The following is a 26,562-nucleotide window of genomic DNA, read 5'->3' as shown; positions in this document are numbered from 1 at the left end:
AGGAAGAACTAAGACAGGTGACATCGGGAAGGAAGAACTAAGACAGGGACAGGTGACATCGGGAAGGAAGAACTAAGACAGGTGACACTGGGAAGGAAGAACAGGAAGACAGAAGTGTCCAAGGTGAGTTGAAATGTCGAGGCTGGGGCACTGAAAGTTTCTGTGACTTGCTGTCAGGCGCCCGTCTAGCTCCTGCTCTCTTCCTCTCTACTTTGAAAGGCCGTACGAGGAGGTGGTTTCAGGAGTGAGGGCCCCAGAGCCAGCAGCCATTTATTCCCACCCTGGCATTACCCCTCACTAGCTGTGTGCCCTTCGGAAAGCGTAGAACTCTGTGTGCCTTACCTCAATGCAACAGGGGTAGTAATTTTAACATATGTACTTAGAAGCAAGAATGGGGATTCCTAAAGGATTTAAAACACTCAGCACATAGCACATCATGTCCTCGCTATTTGTAAAATATTGAGAACTTCCACACATTTCCCTTGCTTTGAAATAACTTAAAGTCATCTGCAATTATGTAATATGGATTTAATTATTTGCATTTCCTTTAAATTTGTAAATAAAATTTAAAAAGTAATCAGAGGCCAGAGCCCAAGCTGGGCTGGCGTATTTGGTATAACACCCAGCAAGTTCTGACATGCTCCTGATTCTAATGAGGTCAAGGAGAGTGTTTTAAACACAGTGAATGTCTTTTATCCTGGGTAAGATAACTGATCACGTTTGCGTGATGAGAAACATCATTGGTTTCCTTTTCATCATGGAAAAGACTTCATGAAAATCCAATCTATAGATTCACTCCTCTTCCAGTCAGTGATCTCTTACTAAAATGAAAGGTGAAATGTTTGCCTAGGCAAAAGCCAGGTGGCCAGAATGCCTTCCCTGTTAAATCACTGCCATTTTAGTGTCTGTCCTTAGACCAAAGCTTTTATTGTAATGTAAAATTGGGTACTTTTTTTTCCAACCTTTTAAACAGCAATTAATGAAAATAACCAGAGGATGGCCTGAATGTAAACAGCTCGCAGTCACTGTTAGTTCCCACCGCACCCTCCCACAACCCCAAAGAGAAGTTCACTCTCTTTGGAGGTCCGTACACTTTCATCAGATTGTACTTCAATGATCTCAGCCTCTGACCTGCTCCTCATTTCTCCCTGAATACTGGAAAAGAGTATCACTACGCGTATATTTATGCCCACGCTCTAAGTGTGCTGGCGGGAGAGGGACTCTGCATCTCAGCCCGGTCCTTTGTAATCCTTAAAGGAATGTTCTCAGGCTAATGAAGGGAAGAAAGGAATGATTCTGCCTCAAGCATTCAGGCAAAACATTTCAAAGCACTCAGAGTCCCATTTAATCCTCATGCTAGATATGTGGATTATTTATTTTCACCCAGCCTGCTGATTGAGAAACAGGTGAGTTTATTTTGACTTCTCAACAGCTAAGAACTGCTCAAATGGATGAGATAAGAGGTACCAAGTGTCAACTAAAGAGGGAAAAATCTGACCTTTGTCTTGGCAGTGGTTTCTCTGGTCTGTGTCCCTCGGAATGATCTAGGGATGGTGTGTGAAGGCAGGGAATAAGATGAATGATTCTCATAGATCTGGTTTCCAATATCCCCCTTTCTGAGATATTGGAAAGGCAAACTCACTTCTAAAAATTCCCACCCTCCCTTCATCACCAGTCTCTTCATTCATCTGGATTATAAACAGAAAAATCATTTCCCACACATCAGCTGTGCAGTCAAATAAGTATATTTCAGGCGTTCTCTCTCAACAGTAATAGGCTTTATTTTCTTCTCAACGTTACGTAATCTTATTTATTATCAACGGCCTTCGTCCATTAATCCTTTCGAGAAAATGTTTAGTGGCCCCACTGTTGCACGCCAGTTCTTCCTCCCATCTCCCGTGTTTTCCTCCTTGTATCATGGGTGATTGGGAGGAGACACTTGGAAAAGACACGCAGAGAGCAGAGACCAGGAGATAGGCACATTGAATTCTAAAGCCTCATCCAAGGACCTCATGTTTACATTAAGGATCACCTCACCCTGGCAACGTTTGCTTTACTGGATTGAATCAAACAAACTTCCTCCAAAGTCAGATTTTTCTTTCTTTGAAAACTTGGGTTCCTGTGGTTGCTGCCTATGATAGTTTCAAAAGAAAGAAAAAAATCACGTGGAAGTTTGCTCTAGTAATTCTTAATGCCTCCAGTAAACAGTGAAGCTCACAGCAACGGCGACAATTCAAAGCAAGCTGCTTAAGCATGAATGGATTTGTGCCCCCACACGAACATACCAAGAACACAGACAACTATTTCTTTGAAGACTCTCATGGCAATTACAATTACTTTCAGAGGAAAGAGCACACTTCAGAGACGACATGAATCGGAGTTTACATCTGAGGTCACCGTAGGACTGTCCTTCCCTGGCAGAGCCCAGCAAACAGTCCTTATTAAACACAAGGCACCATTACCTCTGACATGAAAGGAATCATTTTTCAAAAAAAATCAGTGTTCTGGTGAAAAGAGTGTTCCAGCCCTTCTAATAAAAAATGGACAGTGCCTCAGAGCTCAGGTGACTGTTCAGTCTCATGCTACCAACAGCCATTTTCACCAGCCGAGGCTACGTATTCTTTCCCAGGTAACAAACTAGGTCTGTAGAAAACTCCAGAGTTTCTTACCATTTGCGACCAATCTTCCTTCCCTCCCTGCGGAGTCCAGCAGCCAGGAGTTCTCGCTGATGTGCTGCTTCCCACAGCCTCTGGAGCCTTTGGAGGCAGAGAATGTTTCATGTGGCACCAACGTATCACCACCGATTACATTTCAGTCCCTCAATTGCTGGCCTCAGTGCTTTGGAAATCAGCCAAACTGAGCATGAAGAGAGAAAGGGCTGCAGCTTGCAATTTCAGAATTTCCCTTAGAATGTGCTCTTAAAAACATAGGCCCCTCATTGAGCATTTAAGCAAGCACTGGGGACTGCTATGTTCAATTATGTTTCTCCCTCTTTTCCTTTTAAACTGAGAGGAGTTGTGTTGCTTGTGGAATGAAATGATAGCAAGATCTCAAGCTGACCCAGGGGAGGCAGGCACCGTGCCGGCGTCCACACACCTCCAACCTGAGCAGAAACGGCTGCGATTCCAATCAGAGTAAAGGAGAATCCTGCCTAGACAAAGACGAGCGAAGAGGGGCAATGCTGACGAGCACTCCATGGTTACAGCAGCTCGGTCATCGGTGGGTGTTTGCTAAGTCCAGACTAAATCATGTGGCGTAGCGCTGTCAAATCTGAACAGGTGGAAAGAAAAGTTCTTTACTCACCAAGGCAGTGTGAGGTGCACAGCTTTAGCTTGAAGAGTATAATCAGAGTTCTTCAAATGCAGGGAACCCTGTCTTTTCAGATGCTTTAAATCTAGCCTGTGCTGCTCAATTGTATTAAACCACGGGGCTCTTTGCGTTTCCTGCGCTTCGGTCACGTTTTATCGTTTAAAAATTTATCTCAGAAGAATTCAATCACACAGCTAGCACACTGCAGCAGCTGAACCTCATCCAAAGCTCAGACCAGGACTCTTTAGAAAAATAGTACACATAAGCAAAAACATCTGTTGATTGCCAAATTGTTTACTTGCCTTTCCTTCACCATCTGTAAATTTCAGGAGGGCAGGTACCATGCTTCTTTCGTTCACATCTGTATCCCCAAGGCAGCACCTATTCCATTGTAGAATATTTACTAGCTGAGTTAATACATTGATTACCCATTACTGTTGAAAATGTTGGCAAAGTCCCACAAATTGGTAAAATTCCTTTTGCTTGGAGACTGATTTGTTCCAGGCTAAGGGTTGGGTTCCTTTTGTTATGGCTTTTCCTCTTATCAAAAAGGAAAAATTCACATCTCCTTGTATGGTTAGACCTAGAAAGGGCAGGAATAACTTCCAGCAAAGCTCAATACTTGTTCTAGAGCAAATTCATCCCCAGGAATACGATTCGTGCTGATGGCCAAGGGTTCTGATTTCTTAGAAGAGTCCATGGCATTTATCAGGCTTGATGGCATCAAGGAGTAGCTGTGAATCAACAGAGTCCCAGAAAAACAAACAAATTTCCACACCCTCTGGGGAAAGATCTTTCAGGATAGAGAAGCCATTATGGCAAGCAAATTAGGTGCCCACATGTGAGACATCTGGCCAAGATGTAGCTCAATGCTTGCATTGAGTAGGTTCTAGATGCCCCTTTAAGGGGTTAAATGAATTCAGTAAGTGAATACTCTGAAACCCTGGAGTGTTTAACACTTGTCCCGAAGCTGGAATAAGCCAACATTGCCTAACGTGGATTCTCAGTTCATCGTCCCATCCTGAGGTCCTTTCTCTAGAAACACTCAGCCACATCGTTTCCACTGTTCCCTGGGCCATGCCCACTTATACTTCCCCTCTCATGGGAAGATGTGGCAACATCTACTGCAATGTGACCAGGAAAAAAAAGCATTGTCTGCTTTTTTTCCATTAGCCTTTATCTTTGTGCACAACAGAAATCCCCTACCACAGCATCAATGAAGCATCTCCCTTTCTTCTATCTGTTCTTCAAGGTGTAGCGTTATTCTTTCCTCCTTCAGAAAGAGTTCCCTGATAGCCTCGGCTTACAGCAATTTATCTTCTCTATGACTGTCACTCAACACTGTCCCAACCATTTAACATTGAATCATACATTGTCTTCAGACACTTCTTGGATGCCATTGGTTATTTGATTGTTTATGTTTAGGTATCTTACCATCGAGTCAGATTGTAAGCATGTTATTCCTGTATCAAATTCCTTCTTTTCTTTTCTGTTTTTTCTTCTTCTTTTTTTTTTTTTTTTTTTTTTTTGAGAGGAGTGTTGCTTTGTTGCCCAGGTTGGAGTGCAATGGCACCATCTTGGCTCACTGCAACTTCCACCACCCAGGTTCAAGAGATTCTCCTGTCTCAGCCTCCTGAGCAGCTGGGATTATAGGTGTATGCTGCCATGCCCAGCTAATTTTTTGTATTTTGGTAGAGACAGGGCATCATTGTGTTGCCCAGGCTGGTCTCGAACTCCTGAGCTCAGGTGATCCACCCGCCTCAGCCTCCCAACGGGCTAGGATTACAGGCTTGAGCCACTGCGCCCAGTCTAAAATTCTTGAATGGCAACCTACTGGCTGTAAGGTAAAACTGAGACTACTCTCCACGGCATTTAAGGTCCTTCATGAAAGACCTCCTGAAAGTTTCTTTTCCCACCATGCTCCTGCTAGTACCTTATGCTTTAGTCACAAAGAACTCCTTGCAGTATCCTCAAATCACCGTGCTCACCAATACTGCCAGGACTTCGCACACAGGACACTCCACTCCAGAAATGGTTTTTATTGCTGTCCCCACAGGGGCTTGGGCTCAGTCCTCAGCGTCTGTGCCATCTCCCTTGATCCTCCCAACAGGACTGAACGGCAAGCTGAAGACGGCAAGTACATGAATCATGGGGGTGCACCATCCTTCTGTTTGTGTCACGGCCCTGCACAAACCTAAGCAGATGTAGAATCAGTGCTTTTTCTGCAATGAGAAATGCTCATATAGTGTACTGGCATTTTGGACTTTTTTTTTTTTTTTTCAAATAAGTTAACCTAGCAGAAACAACAAGGGACTAGGAGGAAGGATTTCTGAATCATCATCTGCCTGTTGAGTCAACCAGGATTCTATTGATATGAAGAATTGTTTGGCGCTTTTATTATCAAAATCGTTACACTTCTCAGCTTGATCTTGTCAGAACACACTGAATTACAACCACCTCATTGATACCTGGCCTCACAAACCATCAGCAAGGAAGTTAGGAAGTTCTGGAGAGTAAAGAGCAGAAAAAACGTGGACTTTTCTATAACATGGTAGTTTGTATACCTTCATTAAAAAATGTGGACATCCAGGCTGGGTATGATGACTCATGCCTATAATCCTAGCACTTTGGGAAGCTGAGGCGGGTGGATCGCTTGAGCCCAGGAGTTCCAGACCAGCCTGGACAACATGGTGAAACTCCATCTCTACAAAACATACAAAAATTAGCTTGGTGTAATGGCGTGCATCTGCAGTCCCAGCTACTTGGGAGGCTGAGATGGGTAGATGGCTTGAGCCCGGGAGGTGGAGTTTGCACTGAGCTGAGATTGCGCCATTGCACTCCAGCCTGGGCGACAGAGCCAGATCCTGCCCCCTACCCCTGATGAGGACATTTGGAAAGCCAGTCCTTTCCTCTGCACCCCCTTGGTGCTGTCTTCCCACACACCCCTAACAACTAGAAATCCAGGTACAGCAATGAAAAGTCTGAGACCAAGCAGGCAAAATGCTCAGCAGAAAGCTATTCCCACTCTTCTGAACGTGGAAAGGTGAAAGGAAAAATTTTAAATCCTTTTACAAATTTCACAATTGTCGGAATGTTTGTGGCCCCCTCCACATTCATATGTTGAAACCTAATCCCCAACTTGATGGTGTTAGGAGGTGGGGTTTTTAGAAGGTGACAAGATCAAGAGGGAGCAGCCTTCGTGAACAGGATTAGTACCCTTATAAAAGACGACCAAGGGAGATGGCTTGCCCTTGCCCCAAGTGAGGACACCGGGAGAAGGCACCATCTCGGAACCAGGAAGCAGGTCCTCCAGGCATCAAATCTGCCAGTGACTTGATCTGGGACTTTCCAGCCTCCAGAATCATGAGAAATAAGTTTCTCTGTTTGTAAGCTACCTAGTTTATGGTCATTTTGTTATAGCAGCCTAAATAGGCTAAGACAAAATGCATGTAAGTAATACCTATTTCATTTAGTGTTTTCTTATGAGCAAATCCATTTTATCTTTTTTAATGAAATTTTTATTGTACCTTTAGAAGACCTTTGAAATGTCTCTGAGAAGCCCAACAAGACACCATTACCTCCTTCCACGGAGTATTCATTATTCACCTATTCAGTATTTTCAAATGCTGGTCCTGCATTAATGAAAAGTGTACCTGCCATTCCAAAAACGTCATCCCTAGAGATTGGAAGCTCCCTATGGCCACTGTGACACCCCTTCCCTACTATCACAATTTAGGGCTCCACTTTAGGATAGAATTTAGAGAAAATGAAGAGGCATAGGCTCCTACTTATCCCATAGCTGCAGAAATGACACCTGCCCACCCCCTCTCATAAAAGAACCGAGAAAAGTGTTATGAATGGCTTATCTTTCTTTGTTTCTTCCATCACCAGTTTTAACCCCTAGTCCTATCTTCCCGTACTGCCTATGTATTTTGCCTGGCCATTGCATATGTTTAGCCTCACCCACGCCTTCTCAGCCTCACAGTTGCAGCTAATTCAGGCAGCAGGGCTAGGAGAGCTCAACATGCACTGGTGATTAGAGAACCTTTGAAACAGTCACACGGACAAGATGATACTTTCAAATTTAACCTCAGGCCGGCCACGGTGGCTCATGCCTGTAATCCCAGCACTTTGGGAGGCCAAGGTGGGCAGATCACTTGAGGTCAGGAGTTTGAGACCAGCCTGGTCAGCATGATGAGACCCCCGTCTCTACTAAAAGTACAAAAATATTAGCCAGGTGTAGTAGCGGGCACCTGTAATCCCAGCTACTCGAGAAGCTGAGGCAGGAGAATTGCTTGAACCTGGGAGGTAGAGGCTGCAGTGAGCCGAAATCATGCCATTGCACTCTAGCCTGGGCAACAGCAAAATTCTGTGTCAAAAAAAAAAGAAAAAGCAAATTTAATCTCAAGCAAACCCACTCAGTCTAAGAATCATAAAGCATGTAGGGATGCCTTTCAGCTTCTAATAATGTTTCAAAGGTTTCTGTTTCAATAGACTTAAATTGATGTTGGCAGAGAAAAAAATTAGGTCAAAGCACCGAGAAAGAGAAACCGTCACTTTCTAAAACCACCCAAGATTGCTAAGCATTTGCATATGTGAAAAGAGACACAGGGGAAAACATATTTCATCAGTGAAATACTTACATTAATTTCTATTAAGGTATTATGAACTATGAAATCATAAAAGTTTCTAACACTGAAAAGTGGCTGTAATAGAAAGGAAAGTAAGGAGAGCGGGAAGATGTGAGTGCCCTTAAGTAGGGTGGCGGCCATTGTAGATCAGCGTGTGTTCCAGGGTCTAAACTCTCCAACGGAAAGCGTGAAGTTTGTTTCCCAGACAATCCTGAATTACAGAGAGAGCTGCCCGGATGCCCTGAATCTTTGCGGATCATCACAGTTTACCCTTTCCGGATCTATCCCTGGGACCAGCTATTTCTTTCCTTCAGCTGTCAGGAATTATGTATGTGCCTGTTCTTCTTTTTTACCACAGGAGGGAGCCCGAGCACAATCAGGGTATAGTTCTCCCGCTTTTTCTCCAAGTGGTAACAAAATGACTTTTTAATCACCTGTTAAAAATATGGGCGTAAACGCCTCCACGCAGAAACGAATGTGATCAATCAAGTATTCCAAATAAGCTTCGGAAGCTGCCCTCCAACTCAAACTGCTCGAGTTTTTCACATACATCTATGTGTGCATAGAGTGTGACTGTTACGTTTAATCTGTTTTACCTATTTTAATGCCAGCATTTGCAAATCATTTGAAAGGTTTTATTCAGATGAAGATAATCCAGATGCACATTCTAAGCACTAAGATACTTGATTTTTTAACTAATGACTTTCATCACATGGAGCTCACTGGATTGATTTATACCTGAATTAAAAGCAACCTGTAATTTATCTTCCAAGTCCCAATTTTTTTGACATAAAGGACTGCCCCAAGTAAGAAGTCTTCTGAGGCAGATTGCTGAAGAGATTTAGTGATGGTGAAACAAGCAGCTTAATGAAGTGAACTCTCCTTATTAACCTTTGACCAAAGTCACACCTGTACCCGTTCCTTGTTTCACACTTTAAAGGCAGCAGCCAGGTTCAGTTCTAATTTGCCTCCAAAGAACTCAGCGCAAGCCTGTTTAGAAAAGTGATTATCCTTCCATTTGTAGACAATGAGGTAGGCGCTTACATGGGCTCCCAGAAGGCGTCACCCAGATCATAGCACTTGTCCCAGAGGGCAGCTTCTTGACCAAATCAACACAGGAGCTCACTTTTTGTGGCATTTCTACAAGGCTGTGTACGGTGTCTTCAAGTCAAATGCAGCTACAGCCATGAGGGAGAAGACAGATCTGATCAACAGAAGTGTCCCAAAGATGGTCCTCAAACTGCAGTTACGTAAAGCTCCACTCTGTCCAGGCAGGTGTGCTACACCAGTTGTGGTGTGGGATAGAGCTGGGGTGGGGACAGAAGGGCCAGCTCCCCCCATGCCACTGTGCTCCAAGGCAGAGCCCTAGGAGTCCAGGAATTCTAAATTTGAACCTGTCCTTCCAGGACATTACAAAGAAATACTTCGCAGGTAGGAGGATGGGAATATATTTTATTTAAGAGAGTGTCAGCTTGATTTATAAGGTTCATATATTTAGGTACATGGAATTTTCTCCTGACCCCAACCAAGGTTGGAGTGGATCTGTTCCCTTCCCTCTTTACTCTGCTTTGCAGTCAAAGTAATGCATTCGTTTGGTTCCATTCAGTGACTTTGGGCTGGGTTTCTGAGGGGATGAGAATGGTACAGAGACCTTCAGATAAGGCTTGCTAGCCACTGGCTACAGGTGACTATTTACATTTAAGTTTTAACTAATTCAGATTAAATAAAATTTAAGATCCAGTTCCTTAGTCACACTAGCTACATCTCAAAGGCTCAAGAGTCCCATGTGGCTGGTGGCGACTGGACTGAAAGGCACACATTTAGAACATGTCCATCACTGCACAAGTTTCTACTGGGCAATGCTGCCCTAAAGAACTCTAAAAAGAAAATAATATCTGTTTAGATTTAAAGTGGGGAAGACTGAAACATCTGCAGGCTGAGTGCACAAACCAGCAAGCGAGTCTGCATATTCAGAATTGCTGTGTGAACTATCCATGATTGGTATTAGGCATTATAAATGGTACCATGTGTTTGCTGGTGATCTGTATCAGAGACTGCAAACTGGCCACCTGCGGGATGAATATTTTATTTGGCTTCTGCTGCATTGTGCACATGGTGGAATTAGCTCCCAACATTAAAAAAAAAAGTGGGGGAAACTTCATTAAAATCTAGTTTTCTGATTTCTTTTGAAACATCAGAAGATCTGACCCCTGTGGGCTTGCATTTCCACACTGGAACACAGACCTGGAGTCCAGAAGCTACTATCCCTTCAGGAGTGAGTGCTCTTCAGGTTACCAAAATCTCTGCCCATCACTGCGTCCACAACACGGTTTCCTAATTCCTTCCATATGCGCAGCTGAATGGGAAAACAAGAAAGTCTCTGGCTTTGCAAAAAGGAAAATGTCTATGATAAAACACCACAAAAGCTGCCGAGAACACTCTCACTTATTCTGTTTCTCTAAATAAATTCCACCATCCACTTACCCAAATGGTACTCTTTGATCTATAGAAATAGGACTAGTGAATTACAAAATCAGTAATTACAAAATTACAAAATCAGAAGAATCAAACTTCATAATTTATTATAATTCCACGCTCAACACTCGAGGCTTTCAAACTTGACTTGAGAATGAGAGGAGGAAGGAAGAAGATAATAAAGGCATCATACTCCTCTCTATCTACTGCCTTCTGCTCCTCCCTATGCAAACATATAAACAACACAAACATACATACACACACACACATACACACACATCCTCAAGTGTAATGGGGCTGTGAAAAGGTCTAGTTAGGCATAAGAATGAGCGCACTTCTGAATAAGATTTTCAGTAATATTGCCAACATATCCCAATCATGCACAAGTCTCTTCATTTAAAAATCTAGTCGTATGTCCATGAATTATACTCATTTAAATTTAAGCTCCATTTAAAAAAAGCAGAGGCCAGGCACGGTGGCTCATGCTTGTAATCCCAGAAATTTGTGAGGCCAAGGTGTGTGGATCACCTGAGGTCAGGAGTTCCAGACCAGCCTGGGCAAGGTGGTGAAACCCCATCTCTACTAAAAATACAAAAATTAGCCAGACATGGTGGCATGCACCTGTAGTCCCAGGTACTCAAGAGGCTGAGGCAGGAGAATCACTTGAATTCTGGAGGCAGAGGTTGCAGTGAGCCAAAATCGTGCTGGCACACTCCAGCCTGGGCGACAGAGGGAGACTCTGTCTCAGGAAAGAGCAGGGACTTTATCTGTCCTGTTCAATATCAGCACATAGCAGGTACTCAGTTCTCAATAAATAGCTTATTGAATAGAATAGAGCCCTGACAGGGAACATCCCATTTTCTTAGAAATTCTGAGTCTCTGCCATATCCCCCTTGATCTCAACCTGGCATAATGATATATTATATTAATTGATTCAACACAGAGATGAAGGCCTTTTATGTGCTGGGACTCTGTTGGAGGTGTATTATAGTATGCCGTAGTTGGTTTTCTAAGTCACAGGTCATATGTTCAGGAAGGGATTGCGATCGTGTTAATAATTGGATTTCAAATATCTTTTATTCAAAACCTTTGATTTCAAATTGCCTTTTATTTTTAAAAAGTCACATGCATACAATAAATAATTTGTCCATTCATATCTATTCCTCAACCTGTCCTACTCCTCTTTGTTCTAATGGAAAATTAATAGAATGATTTATTTTCCTTCGGGTATATACCCACTAATGGGATTGCTGGGTCGAATGGTAGCTCTATTTTAAGTTCTTTGAGAAATCTCCAGGCTGCTTTCCACAGTGGCTGAACTAAATTACATTCCTACCAGCAGTGTATAAGCATTTCCTTTCTCCCCAGCCTTGCCAGCATCTGTTGTTTCTTGTCTTTTTAGTAATAGTCATTCTGACTGGTGTCAGATGGTATCTCGCTGTGGTTTTGATTTGCATTTCTCTGATGACTAGAGATGCTAAGCATTTTTCCATATGTTTGTCTTTTGAGAAGTGTCTGTTCATGTCCTTTGCCCATTTTTAGTGGGTTTACTTGTTTTTTGCTTGTTGATTTAAATTCTCTAGAGATTCTGGATATTGGGCCTTTGTTAAATGCACAGTTTACAAATATCTTCTCCTATCTGTAAGGTTGTATGTTTGCTCTGTTGACAGTTTCTTTTACTGTGCAGAAATTCTTTCATTTAATTAGGTCCCAATGTCTATTTTTGTTTTTGTTGCAATTGCTTTAGAGGGCTTTGCCAAAAACTCTTTGCCAAGACTCATGCATGTGTTGACCAAAAAGACACATGCGCTCATATGTTTATCACAGCACTATCCACTATAGCAAAGACATGAAATCAACTAAATGCCCATCAGTGGTAGACTGGATACAGAAAATATGGTACATATACACCTTGGAATACTATGCAACCATAAAAAGGAACAAATTCATGTCCTTTGCAGGGACATGGATGCAGTTAGAGACCATAATCCTAGATGAATTAACACAGGAACAGAAAACCACTTATAAGTGGGAGCTAAACACTGAGCACACCTGAACATAAAACATGGGAACAAGAGCCACCGGGGACTACTAGAGCCGGGAGGGACGAATGGGCGTGGGTTGAAAAACTACTTATGCTCACCGCCTGGGTGACAGGATCCACACTCCAAACCTCAGCATCCCATGTAAAAAATCTGCACATGGACCCCCCTGGATCTAAACTAAAAGTTGAAATCAAACAAACAAACAAAAAAGACAAAAGGAAGAAAACTGACTCTCCCCAGAGCCATTGCCTGGACTGTAACCCTTTCTAGGGGAGGCTGTGTTTTCTCGCTTAGACCTTGTGCCACCACATGAGGTCTGCATAGATATCCTTACTTTCCTCACTGCCACGTTGAGACCATTCATTCTCCCTTTCTTCTCCCAAAAGAAGCTCCTGCCGTCATCAGACTAGATCATCCCATACTCCTCAGTGGCACCATTATCCATGGATTTCTGGGTCAATTCCTTTTTTCTCACTGGTCACTGTCTCCAACATGACTTGTGCCTTAATTCTAAAAATGTCACCGTATATGTAGATGATCTTTCCAACACACTGGTGCTTCATTTCCTTGAATCATTGCTTTCAATACCCTTCTCCTCCACGCTGCCTCCACTACTCGCTTCCGTGTCATTATCATTAGCTGCAAACGCTTCATAATGTCCATCTCATGCCTTCCACTCTTCCCACAAGCTCGTATCTTTTCCTTGCACTCTCTGTGGTACTGTGACTTCAACCATTTTTTGGCCCCATTAGGATTGGCAATCCATTGATCACAGTGCCATGTCACTACAGCACATGATATTGTCTCTTTCCTCTTTATCCAGCTTAAAGTCAAACCCAGTCAGTAGAGACACTCGCTTGTCCATGCTCTCTATGCCCATCCCCTTCTCCTGCTTTGTTGCACTTGCTTGTCCTCCAACCTTCAATACCTCCGACTCTGTACTCCTGAATTGGTGCAGCCCGGCAAGGCTAGGGAAAAACAAACTCCAAATTCATGCTGCATCACAAGTGGACTCCTAATGTTCCCAAGCAATCAGGCTTCTTATCTCTACTCCATTCAGTCATCCAGTCTCCCAAAGGGTTATTTCACACTCCTTGACCTCTCCCCAAACTTCTGACGCCTTCTTCTTACTCTCAGCTTAAGGTCTTCCTCTTACTTCACATCCACAGACCACACTGCCTTCTCTTCCCACTTTCCGGCATCTGAGTAAGTATCTAGAACCTGCTTTCCCATCTATGACCAAGAATGAACTGGCCACACTCCCATCTCAAGGCAGTTCCTCTACTTGTATGCGTAGCCCATCCTCATGTCCACTCAGGACATCTCTTTGGCAATTACACCCTCTTCTATGAAAAAAGAAATCAATTTTCTTACTCTACACTAGATCATGCTCATTAGCATATAGAATACTATTATTTTTCCCATATTGAGAAAAAAGGAAACAAAAAAGGCCTTTCATTCTTCCCATATTCTCCACTAGCCATTTTCCCATTTCTTCCCTTCCCTGTGTGGCGATATCTGGAAAGCATTATCATTCAGTTATACCGAGTTCCTCCATTCCCCACCTCTCCACTGACGTTGCTGACATTAAGGTTGTCCATGGCCTCCACACTGCCAAGTCCAAACCCCAATTCTCAGTTTTAATTGCACTTAATCTTTTGGCACATTTCACATAGTCACTCATTCCTCCTCCTTGACACATTTTTCTCACTTGCGCTTTCAGTACATCAAACTCTCTTGTTTTTCTGTCCACTTCACGTGTCCCTTTTTTTGACCCAACCTCCTAATTTTGGAGTACCTTTGAGCCCTTTATGTTACCTTAGTTCCATGGATTTCAATGATAACTAAGTGCCAGTGGCTCCCATATTATATTTCAGCCCAAATCTGTTCATCTTTCCAATGTCTACTCAACAGTGCTACCTGTATGTTTAGGAGGCATCTCACCCTGCCCAAACTCAACGCTGATCATCCCATTCTTCCCTATTTAGCACATAGCTTTCCTTACCTCAGTTATGGCAATTCTATTTTTGTAGACCAAAAGCTTTGTAATCAAACTCACAAGGGTGGCTCTAATAAAAATTTAAAAGCATAATGGAAAATAACAAAACTTGGTGAGGAAACCCTCATTCTGTCATTCTGGTGAGACTGTAAAATAGTACAGCCACTGTGGAAACAGTTTGGCAGGTCTTCAAAAGGTTAAACACAGAAATACCAAGTGATCCAGCAATTCCAATTCTAGGTATATACCCCAAAGAATTGAAAACAAGGATTGAAACAAACATACATTTTCATCACCATACCATCACTATGGTCAACAGTGGAAACAGCCCAGATGTCCATCGATGAATGAATAGAGAAGCACAAGGTGGTGTTTATCCACCCAGTGAAATGGCACTGCACCATAAAGACGAGTGAAGTGCTGACACATGCTACAATATGATCGACTTTGAAGACATTATGCTAAGTGAAAGAAGCCAGACACAAAAGGTCACCTCTTGTGTGATTCCCTTTACATGCAATACCTGGAATACGTAAATCCACAGAAGTAGAAATTATATTTGTGATTGTTTCCAGCTTCATCCATGTCCCTACAAAGGACATGAACTCATCCATTTTTAGGGCTGCATAGTATTCCCAATCATTCTGAGCAGACTATCGCAAGGACAGAAAACCAAACACCACATGTTCTCACTCACAGGTGGGAATTGAACAATAAGAACACTTGGACACAGGGCAGGGAACATGACACACGGGGGCCTGTCATGGGGTAGGGGGAGCAGGGAGGGATAGCATCAGGAGATATACCTAATGTAAACAACGAGTTAATGGGCACAGCACACCAACATGGCACATGTATACATATGTAACAAACCTGCACATTTTGCACATGTACCCTAGAACTTAAAGTATAATATAAAAAAAAAAGAAAGAAAGAAATATATTTGTGGTTGCCAGAGGTTTGGAAAAGGAATAAATGGCAGGTGACTCTTTCCGGTATGAGGTTTCCTTATGGGGTGACGAAAATGTTTTAGAACTAAATAGAAGTGATCACCACATATCATCGTGAACATACCAAATGCCACTGAATTGTACATTGAAATGGCTCACTTTAGGTTATGTGACTTTCACCTCAATTAAGAAAATGGAATCTTCCTTGACTTTTTTCTTTCACTGATAGTCCAAATTTAATCTCTCAGGAAATCACTCGGACTCAACATTCAAAATACATAAATAAATCCAGAAGCAGAACCTTTCTCACCTGCACCCTATCACCAGTCTTATCCAGCCTGACATGACCTTTCTTTTGGATTATTACATAGACTCCTAATTGGTCTCCTTTATTATACTCTTATCACCTTATAATTTATCATAGATTCTCAAACACAATGTGCAATCAGATCATGTCACTTGTCTACTTGAAACCCTGCAATGGCTTCCCATTTATTTCAGGGCAAGAGCTAAAGTTTTAACAATGGCCCAGGAGGCTCTGTATGATCTTGTTTCCTGGGCTCTGCCGCTAATCTCTCCCCTCTTCCATTTATTCTGCTTTGATTCACACACTTGTTCCGTCCAGTGCAGCCACACTGGCCTCTCTGCTGTTCTTCACAAATGCCAGGCACGGCCGGTCACAGTGGCTCATGCCTGTAATCCCAGCACTTTGGGAGGCTGAGGTGGGTGGATCATGAGGTCAGGAGTTCAAGACCAGCCTGGCTAAGATGGTGAAACCCCGTCTCTACTAAAAATACAAAAAAAAAAAAAAAAAAGAAAAGAAATAACCAGGTATGGTGGTAAGCAACTGTAATACCAGTTACTTGGGAAGCTGAGGCAAAGAACTGCTTAAACCCGGGAGGCAGAGGTTGCAGTGAGCCAAGATTGCGCCACTGCACTCCAGCCTGGGCAACAGAGCGAGACTCCATCTCAAAAAAAAAAAAAAAAAAAAGAAAAAAAGAAAAAAATGGAACTCATAGAAATAGAAAAGAGTGGTGGTTACCAGGGGCTGGGTGGGGAGGGTTGGGAAATAGGAAGATGTAGTTCAAAGGCTACCAAGTTTCAGTTAAGAGGAATAAGTTTTAAAGATCTATTGCACAGCATAGTGACTGTAGTTAACAATAATGTATTTCAAAATTGTGAGAATAATCGATTTTAAATGTCCTCACCATCAAAGAGATAAGTATGTGAAGTGACAGGTATGTTAAGTAGCTTAATTTAATCATCCCACAATGTAAATACATGTCAAAATATCACATTGTAACAATTCTCACTTGCTAATTATAATAAAATTTAATAAATACATAAATTATTTTTACTAGAAGAAACTTTCTTTGCAATGTTTTGTTTATTTTTAGTTAAAAATGGCAATGTATATTCAGTGTTACCAAATGTTAACACTTGTCAATTCTGGATATCTTGTAGGGTAGTGGTTATAGTAGTCCGTGAACTTTTGTACTGCTTAAATTTCTCAACATTTTAAATACAAGCAAGAAAAAAAAAGCTTTATGGTTTTTATAGCAAAGAGTTCCTTTGCTCTTCCAAAAAGAGTAAAAGTAGTCTTCTTAGAATTCCTATAGCAATCTCATTTCTTGACCAAATATAGCAATTTGACAATTACCTCATCCCATCCCTTATCACTAAAGAATGGAACTAGCAGAGTTATGAATACAGAAATATGATCTTCTTCATTAACTTGACCTCTCAGCACTGTGCAATGATGGGAAAATTCAAATGACAACAGAACCGGCGTTCCTCACACACAATCACTGAAGTTACCATGAGGGCCCACCAGGTGGTGTGTGTGCATGGGAGTCGTTACCACTGAACGACGGTTCCCAAGCATCCCTGAGAAGCACCCTCCCCAAACGGCCTTTGTTAGAGAGTTTATAAGCTGTTTCAGTCTATCTGTGACTTAGGTACTCATGCGTGAGTTCAGAGCTCTGAAGAAAGCCCCTTCCACTGTGCCCCCAGTAGAACTGCGCCCCCAAAGCAATATCTCTATGTCACAGAGCCCTACAATCTCTTGGCAGAATTAAAATTGTATTTATTTTGGAAAATAAAACTGTGTGTACACTCATTTCCTTCTCAAACATTTCACAGCAAAACAAAAGTTGGAGTGCCAAGAGTTATAAAATTAGAGAGGAAATGAAAATCTGTTATTTTCATAACAAGGTCTTTTAACAGAGCCAAAGTATTTTGAGTTCCAAAACAACTCACGTCCCCAAATGGTAGTTTTCATAGTGATTTATTGATTTTAAGCCTTTGTGATGGGCTCTAACCTAATTTTGAACAGAGCCATTTTTAAGTTATGCTGGAAGCTACTGGATAATCTTTCCAACATGATGGTTAGAGCAACACCTAATATACAAACTGTATGTAACAGCCTCATAATATGCCAGGCAGATAGGTAAATTATCCTTATTTTTTTCATTGCAAAAGTGAGATGAGCTTGTAGCAAATACATTCAAGTAATTTGGGGGCAAAATAAAATAGAATAGCCTTTCCTTACTTTTCACTGCCATTTCACTCCTCAAATTAATTAAATAACTTACTCTTAAATTACTGTGGACAGTTTTGTGCCTATATTTGCAAACCTTTACAAACATCATTTTAATTTTTATTATACTAAATGAGATTTTACCATACACATTGTTCTGAAACATTCTACTTTTTACTTAACAGTTTTTATGATGGACTATTCTGGGTCAATATCAGCATATGTAAATATATACATACACACACACACACACACACATATACTTTTTCCCACCAATTTCTGTGATGACAATGGTATTTCACAAAATAATAATAACGGTAACAACCACAGCAAACACTTCCATAATGCTTACTATGCATCAGGTTCCACGTGGCTTACACATTTTAACTCAACCATGACTCACAACAACCTTATAAGAGAGGTACTATTTCTTATCCCCTTTTACTGATGAAAAAACTGAGACATGAGAAGAAAAATAACTTCCTCAAGAGCATACAACGAGTGAGAGGTGAAGCCATGATTCAGACTCAGGCAGTCTGGTTCCAAAGTCTGCAATCTTAACTGCCACACTAGACTGATTAGCTGTGAACTGCTCACGAGTCCTCCTGGAAATGGACGTCTGGATTGCCTCTTTACTATTTTAAACAATGCCACAATAAATATCCTAAAACTAGATGCGTCAGTGTATCTTGAAAGTGCATTTCTAGAAGTGGGATTGCATGTATAGATGTTTAAAGATTTAGTAGGTATGCCAAATTGATCTCCAGAGAAGCTATACCTGCATTCTCCCAAAAGGGGATGCTTTCCTGCCCTTCACTGACCCTCGATGATACCAATCAGTTTTCTTTTTTTGATAAGCTGATAGACATAAAACAGAATCGTGATGTTTCTCTAATCTGTATGGCCATAATAATGTGTGAGTTCAGCAATCTTTCAAGCATTTATTGTCCACTTGTATTTATTGGTCTCTGGATTCTGAATTTCACCTGCTCACATTTTGGTCCATTATTCTATTGAGTTGTCTTTTCTCATGCATTTGTAAAAAGCTTTGTTTTAGATAGGGTCTTGCTCTGGGGCTCAGGCTGGGGTGCAGTGGTGTAGTCATAACTCACTGTAAACTTGAACTCCTAGACTCAAGTTATCCTCCCTCCTCGGCCTCCTGAGTAGCTGGGACTGCAGACACAAGCCACCATGCCCAGCTAATTAAAAAAATTTTTTAGACATAGGGTCTTGCTATGTTGCCCAGGTGTAGAAGCTCTTTGCTCCACACGTCTTGCCATCCAGGGAACATGCACAAACCCCTGCCAGCATCCCCATCCAGCACTTAGAACTATGGCTGCACAATCAGAACAGACTCCTGGGTAGGTCCAGAGAAAAAGAGCTGAAAACAGGACTCATAAAGTCACAGCTGCTTCCCCAAAACAAAATCACCAGCAAGTAGACAGATAACAAAGCTTATTTGAGGCTACAGCCCACAATCTGCCCATGTAAAATCATTTCCCTTCATGATAAATATTTTATTGATCCAACTCGATGCACCAGGAAAAGCAAACTAGATCGCAGCCAAGAAAATCAGGAGGGGCTGCCAGGCCCAGTGGCTCACGCCTGTAATCCCAGCACTCTGGGAGGCTGAGGCGGGCGGATCACAAGGTCAGGAGATCAAGAGCATCCTGGCTAACAGTTAAACCCCATCTCTACTAAACTAAGCTGGGCATGGTGGCGGGCACCTGTAGTCCCAGCTACCTGGGAGGCTGAGGCAGGACAATGGCATGAAACTGGGAGGTGGAGCTTACAGTGAGCCGAGATCACGCCACTTCACTCCAGCCTGGGCGACACAGTGAGACTTGGTCTCAAAGAAAAAAAAAAAAATAGAAAATTGGGAGAGGCTGTAGAATCCTACCGGCCTAGGTTTGGATTATGGGGCCATCACTTATTTAATCAGGGGGATTTAACCAAGATAGTTCATTTTTCCCACCTCCAAGCCTTCGTAGAACAAGAATCATAAAACCGACCATGCAATGTTACAAGAATTAAGAAAAATGTAATCGTCTATTAGAGTCTAGCCACATAATAGGTGTTCAATTATTAACACTGAACAATACTTCCTATTACTGCTATTAACACTACAAATATCAATACTGGTGGTGATGAAGGAGAGGTAAATGTAATTGATATGCTGGCTCTGACAACTTTGGTATGGATAAAACTAGATGGCATTCTTCTACTTTTCAAATTAAAACTCACATCTACCTTCATTTACCCAGCGAGTAAAAAGTTTATCTTCCTTTCCTGCCCCTGTCTTCTTTTTTCTGTGTCCAGGAATCTCAACTGTGCTCAGAAGCCCAGCTCTGCTTGCTTGTATCCTGCGGCACTGGTGCCAGACTCAGGCACTCCCCTTTGAGGTTAGCAGGCTCCTCAAACACCAGTCCTTGTCCAAGACAATGTGGTCAGGCCTCTGGCATGAAAAACACTATAGATCCCCTTCCAGGCCACAGTGGTTCTTTGAGCAGTGAGAGAGTCCAAGCACCAACATGACATAGCACTAAACTTATCAAGGGCTTCCTGGTGGAGCTGGCCTGGGCTGTCTGCTTTTCATTTCCTTAGACTCCTTCCCAGGGAGGCTATGTCAGAGCATCTGCCACCTCCCTGTTCCAGCTGCACCTACCCTTTACACCTCTCGGTTCCTGTCCCAAACCTGCAAATTCCTCCATCTCTGCCCCAGCCCCAAACCTTGATCTGTTGGAGACTGCAAGAAATAATTTTGGAAAAAAATCAGTGCTGGCTACTCTAGGATGTCCTTTTCTCTTTTCATGTTACAAGAGACCTTCCTCAGATTTAGGCTACTTCTGAGGAGCCAATCCCATTGCAGCTGCCTAAGAGGCAGCAGGAAGTGAAGGTCTTGGAAGCCCACAGCTGACTCACTTTCGTGCTTAGGAAGTTAATTCCTGAGTGAAATGGGTATAAAATATATCACCCACCTTGCTAGACCCTTCAGGTTTAGTTGTTCTTCTATATCTAGTACTGTAAATACTAGACATCCATACATCCATGTTTTGTTTTATTTTCTTAATCTCCAAATACTATGAGATTTTATGAGAAAAGAGAAAAAAAAGCACATATAAAAAGAGAAAAGGGACAGAAGAGAATTTAAAGAAGTACCGTAAATACTAGATATCCATACACAATACAAAATGACAACACTGGCTGGATTCCTAAAACAGAGTTTTAGATAAACTATGACTATTTTGGTGAGAGTATTTCCTACAAATAAAATGTGTTCTGAACTTTGAAGCCAATCAAGTTTGTTACATAACGAGCTGGAGAAGAACCAAGATTATGATTTTTCTTCATGTTCCTACAGTTAGCTATCCCAGTTTATGGAGTATTTGAAAGTAATTTGCTTTAATTAAGTCAGTGAAGTGATAGAAACTTGCTGAAAACATTGACTGAGCTGCTTTCACAGACCATCCTTTTTGAAATTAAGGGACTCTGGGAGACCACCCTGTTCGATTTCAATAACCCACAAGATTATGTATTTTACTTGGTGTTGCAAAAATATCTAAGCACATTGAACTTAAAACTGCGGAAAAATAAAGGAAAGCACTGCTGATTTGTTCATGGAAGGGCAGGTGTTTGCATTTAAATTGGACGTGTTCACAGAGCGGAAAATAGAGTCTGCACTCATTCCCACCACCGAGCTACTTGGGGCTCAGTGGAATCATGGATTTTGATACACTGAAGATGCATGGGCTTGATAACCTCACAATTTCTAAAGATATTCTCAGATGGTTGATGAGTAAGGAGCACACTTAGTTTGCTTGGATGCCTTTGAACGTGTCTGAATGACTAGACACCTGATTCAATGTCAAGGTGTGCCGACAGAGCAGAAGGTAAACCCTGCTGATGATCCCTGTGAATTTGGAGATGAATCCTAGAACTATCCTACAATGTCTGTCTCTGCAACCAAATTCTGGGCAAGGACTGCTTACATAGTGCTGTGTTAAAAGTATATTCTTGTTCACAAGGCTGTTGGAATTAAAATACGGTACTGCTTTCAGCTGTGTAAACCTGGAGTCAAAGTATAATGTTCTCTACTTAATATTCTCAATTCCAAACTGGTTTAGTCTGTTAAATGCAGCAGTCTCTTTGGCTTGAATGGAATTTATCAGTAATTTTACTTGATCAAATGACTAAAGTTGTAACTATTTTTGACAAAAAAAATAAAGTTAAATAGACTCTACATGTTTAAAATCTAAAATATTTTCTTTTTCTTAGTTAACAGTCTCTACTGTATCAAATCCATGTGTTCCATGTATGAATTTCAGATTATGGAGTCCATCAAATGAACAATGTACATGTATCCAAGGTCTGGCCACTTCTTCAATGGTAAAATCATTTGAGTCTTAGATTATTTTTAAGAAGAAATTAGGAGTAAAAAGAGAATGTTTTATCTTCTTAATCTCCAAATACCTTGAGATTTCATGAGAAAAGACAAAACAAGGGCACATTAAAAACAGAAACGAGACAGAAGAAAATATAAAGAAGAATGTTCAAGTATGAGCTGAAATGTAAGTCTAAAATAGCACATTAACATTCAGCAGTACAATGATGCTTAATCAGAGCCCCCAAAGGATAATTCAATTAGCAATACATCCCGGTGCTGCTGGAGTTCCCAAGCCCAGATTTAAAGAGTAAGATATACTTCTTGTGGATTAAAAATAACCAAAAATGGCAGAGGAATTTAAAACAAGTAGATAGAAACAGAATTGGGAAGACAAAAGAAACTGTAGCCTGGACTCTGTTTCAATATAAATTTGAAGTATGTCCTTGAGTAAATTGTGAGTGCTCCATTTTGGTTCCATTTCCAAATGGAAAAGACACTTACTCCCTCGTACGGGGCCAGCGTGAAGATTAATGAGACAATACCCAATAAGTAGAATGAATATAAAAGTAGATCGATGTTACATAGGCTAGTTGTAATCTAATGCTATCAGAAAAAAAAATGGTTTGTATCTCCAGTATGACTAAATATGAGTATAGGTATGCTCTATAACATGGCATGGGGCCTTGAAAAAGATCAAGGTAAAAATCATATAAAAGTTTTTCTCCCCAAAGGCAAAACAATCTTGCAGAGTGTATACATGAAGGACTGTTACTAAAAGCCATAGATTAGCTGTAGTAATTAGTAGGATACCAGCAAGAATGTCTGTCATCTTCCTGGGAACATCCAGGGAAGAAAATAGAAGGTTGCTTGTGTGCATTAAAAGAATTTACTGGGCTGATACAAGCTAGCATTGTATCAAAGTGGGTGCTGAGAAACACCGCCATGAAATAGTAAGAACTTAAAAACAACAACAACAATAAACGCTAACAAGTACCATTGAGTGTTTTAAAAAATGAGTTTCAACTATTCAATGGGAACATTCCATTACCCGAGACAATAGTTTTGTGGAGTGTAATTGCCTGTAAATCTGTTGAGTTTCAAATACAAATAAGCCCAGCACCAAATGGACTGTTAACCCACGTGATAATAGCTTTATTATACAGGCATTACAAAATTAATTCCAAGGAAACACTTTTTCCAGAATTAGAATCTCCACGAAGGTAAGTCTGAGCTGAGAAATCAATGAGAGACATTAGGTTGGTACAAAAGCAACTGCGATGTTTGCCATTACTTTCAGTGGCAAAACCTCAATTACTTTTGCACCAACCTAATACAAGCCTCAATCTCTCCTTCAAGTGCCACTGCCATCTTACCGGGATTCCCACAGACCCATAAGGTCAACATGTGTAACAGAATTCAGCATCACCCCTAAAGCTGCTCCTCTTCTGTTTTCTATGTTCAGCTGGTGGTACCAGGACCTAAGACAGAAACCGAGATTACTTCCCCTCACTATCCCATATTCAATCAGCTGCCAAGTCCCTTCAGAATTATGTCCGAAATATTATTCAATTATGTCCTTTTCTTCTCAATTCCAACTGCCAGGGTTTTAACTGAGCTGCTCATTATCCCTTATCTAAGATATTGCAATAGAGCCTAAACCGGTCTCCCTGTCCTTTTCCTACATCCACCTCCATGTGGTCACAAAAGCTGTCTTCTGAATACAGAACTGGTTAGGTTATTCCTTTGCTTAAAATCCTTTAGCAAAAGCATGGCCTACCTCCTGACCTGGCTCCTCCCTTTCTCTGCAGTTTCATCACTTCTGCTATCCCTCATCTTTCATTTACATCCATAAATACTGTCATTCTCAAAATACATCACATAGGTGCCCCTGCATCCATCAGACACGTTCCTAATTGTCTTTCAACACCCACACCTGAAATCACCTTCTCTGCAAACTCTTCTCTGCCTGCCCCGTATTGATTGCTACTTTCTCTGTGTTACCCCGTAGCTGGCTCAAAGTTCTGTTGCTGCACTTAACAACACATTATAAATATGTATTTATATGTATATTGTCCATAATTTATGAGCTTAGAGGGCAGAGCTGTTTCTTAGTTATTCATGTGTCTCTCATGTCTAGCATAGTGCCTGACAAAACCAGTAGTCAAGAAATAAATGCTGCATTGAAAGGCTTGAGCCTCTAAGCAAGCAAAGGCCAGCTATCTATCTCCCCTGGGTGTCAAATAAGAGACCGATCCATCTTTAAGCCCAAGTAATATAGAGATGCATGTGCATATAGGCACACATACGCGCGCATGCACACACACACACACACACACACACACACACAAAGAGGGGGAAAGGGAAGAGCAAGAAAACAATAAAAGAAATGCTCCACCTTGCGGGGAATGAAGTCTCTAACAACTTTTCACATAAAAGCTGTGACTGAACTTACCTATCCTTCTTATCTAAGATATCCCGCCCAAAACAGTTCACTGGAGCATCTTTAGCAGAGAAAAAAACAGAACAGTGAGGAGACTCTACACACACCGTCATGTGCCCTGGGCTCAACTGTGCTCCCGCAGACCCCCGCCAAACCCATGTGTTGACATCCCAACCCCAGTATCTCAGAATGCCGCTGCATTTATAGTGAGGTCTTTAAAGAGATGAATAAGTTATAATGAGGACATTAGGGTGGTGCCCTAATCCCATATGACAGGTGTCCTTATGAGAAGAGGAAGAGAGTCTAGAAGAGTGTGTGCTCAGAGGCACCCCCACGTGAAGAGGCACGGGGAGGGTGGTCGCCTGCAAGCCATGGAGATAAGCCTGGAGCAGACCCTTCTCTCTCAGCCCTCAGAGGAAATCAATCCTGCTGCCACCTCTATCTTGGACTCCCAGTCTCCAGAACTGTAGGAAACTAAATTTCTTTTGTTTAAGCCACCCAGTTAGTGGTATTTTGCTATGCTCTAGCAAACTAATGCACATAAAACACCCCCATATGGGCCAGGCAAGGTGGCTCATGCCTCTAATTCCAGCACTTTGGGAGGCTGAGGCGGGCAGATCACCTGAGGTCAGGAGTTCAAGACCAGCCTGACCAACATGGTGAAACCCCCGTCTCTACTAAAAATGCAAAAATTAGCCAGGCGTGGTGGTGGGTGCCTGTAATCCCAGCTACTCAGGAGACTGAGACAGGAGAATCACTTGAACCTGGGAGGCAGAGGTTGCAGTGAGCCGAGATTACACCATTGCACTCCAGCCTGGGCCATGAGAGTGAAACTCCGTCTCAAAAAAATAAAAGAAAAAGAAAATGCCCCCAAATGGAGGGTTTAGTAAGTAAAAGAAAACACCTGGGGCTGCCAGGTGGAAAAGAAATCACAAACTTTTTTCTAGGATTATTGAATTCCAGTTCAGAATAAGTAAAAACTAGCATCAGGATTAATTAACCTTAAACATACCTTCTAGTCCTGATATGTTATGATCATTACAAGGGACATTCCTCTTAAAAGGATGTTTAATTACAGACAGGACTAAGATCTGCCTTTAAGAGCTCAAAACACTTCCATAAATGGGCTAGTATTTTAGGTGACATTTCATCTAAAATTCAGAGGATGGTATAGATCAAGGCCAGACCAAAACTGGAATTCAGATACTTCTGTTACCCTTTCTGGTCTTCTCCCACCCCAGATTTATTTTTTTTCATTGATTGATATGCACATTGAAGGACTTGCTAGGAAAGTAATTCACACACGTCCACCACTGCAGTTCACACATACACAGGGAGGTATGGAGACTTGGCGTGGTGTGTGTGGGAAGAGCCACAGACAAGTGAACAACACCTGAGAAAGACATTCTACTAATAGTAAGGGCCAGCCAGGCGTGGTGGCTCATGCCTGTAATCCCAATACTTTGGGAGGCTGAAGCGGGTGGATCACTTGAGGTCAGGAGTTCGAGACCAGCCTGACCAGAATGGTGAAACAGCATCTCTACTAAAAATACAAAAATTGGCCAGGTGTGGTGGTGCGCACCTGTAATCCCAGCTACTTGAGAGGCTGAGGCAGGGGAATTGCTTGAACCCGGGAGGCGGAGGTTGTGGTGAGCCGAGATTGTGCCATTGCACTCCAGCCTGGGTGACAAGAGCGAAAAAAAAATAGTAAGGGCCAAAGAGTGAAGGGAAATGCTGTCCTGGGTATTGCATGGTGTTGTTAGCTGAGTTTTAGGAACACGATACTCCTC

The 26,562-nt window shown here is 41.9% G+C and overlaps 1 protein-coding gene across 3 annotated transcripts in view; it reads right to left on the bottom strand.

The window, feature by feature from the left end:
* The window catches only part of PLD5 (phospholipase D family member 5), a 422,250-nt gene that overhangs the window by 354,542 nt on the left and 41,146 nt on the right, over positions 1–26,562 (bottom strand). Inside the window, exon 1 of one of the 3 annotated variants that reach the window (XM_023216269.1) lies at positions 2,670–2,793. The exons of 1 other annotated variant lie outside the window; for it this stretch is intronic. In XM_023216269.1, the coding sequence (XP_023072037.1) occupies positions 2,670–2,780 (111 nt within the window). In that variant the 5' untranslated portion in view covers positions 2,781–2,793. Of the gene's footprint in view, positions 1–2,669; positions 2,794–26,562 lie in introns of those variants that run through there. One more of the 3 variants, XM_023216270.2, reaches the window with a different exon arrangement.

The sequence above is a fragment of the Piliocolobus tephrosceles genome, chromosome 1 (genome assembly GCF_002776525.5).
Source record: "Piliocolobus tephrosceles isolate RC106 chromosome 1, ASM277652v3, whole genome shotgun sequence".
NCBI classification, from domain to species: domain Eukaryota; kingdom Metazoa; phylum Chordata; class Mammalia; order Primates; family Cercopithecidae; genus Piliocolobus; species Piliocolobus tephrosceles.
Note: the sequence above shows the minus strand (reverse complement) of the source record. Positions and strands in the feature narration are given on the sequence as shown.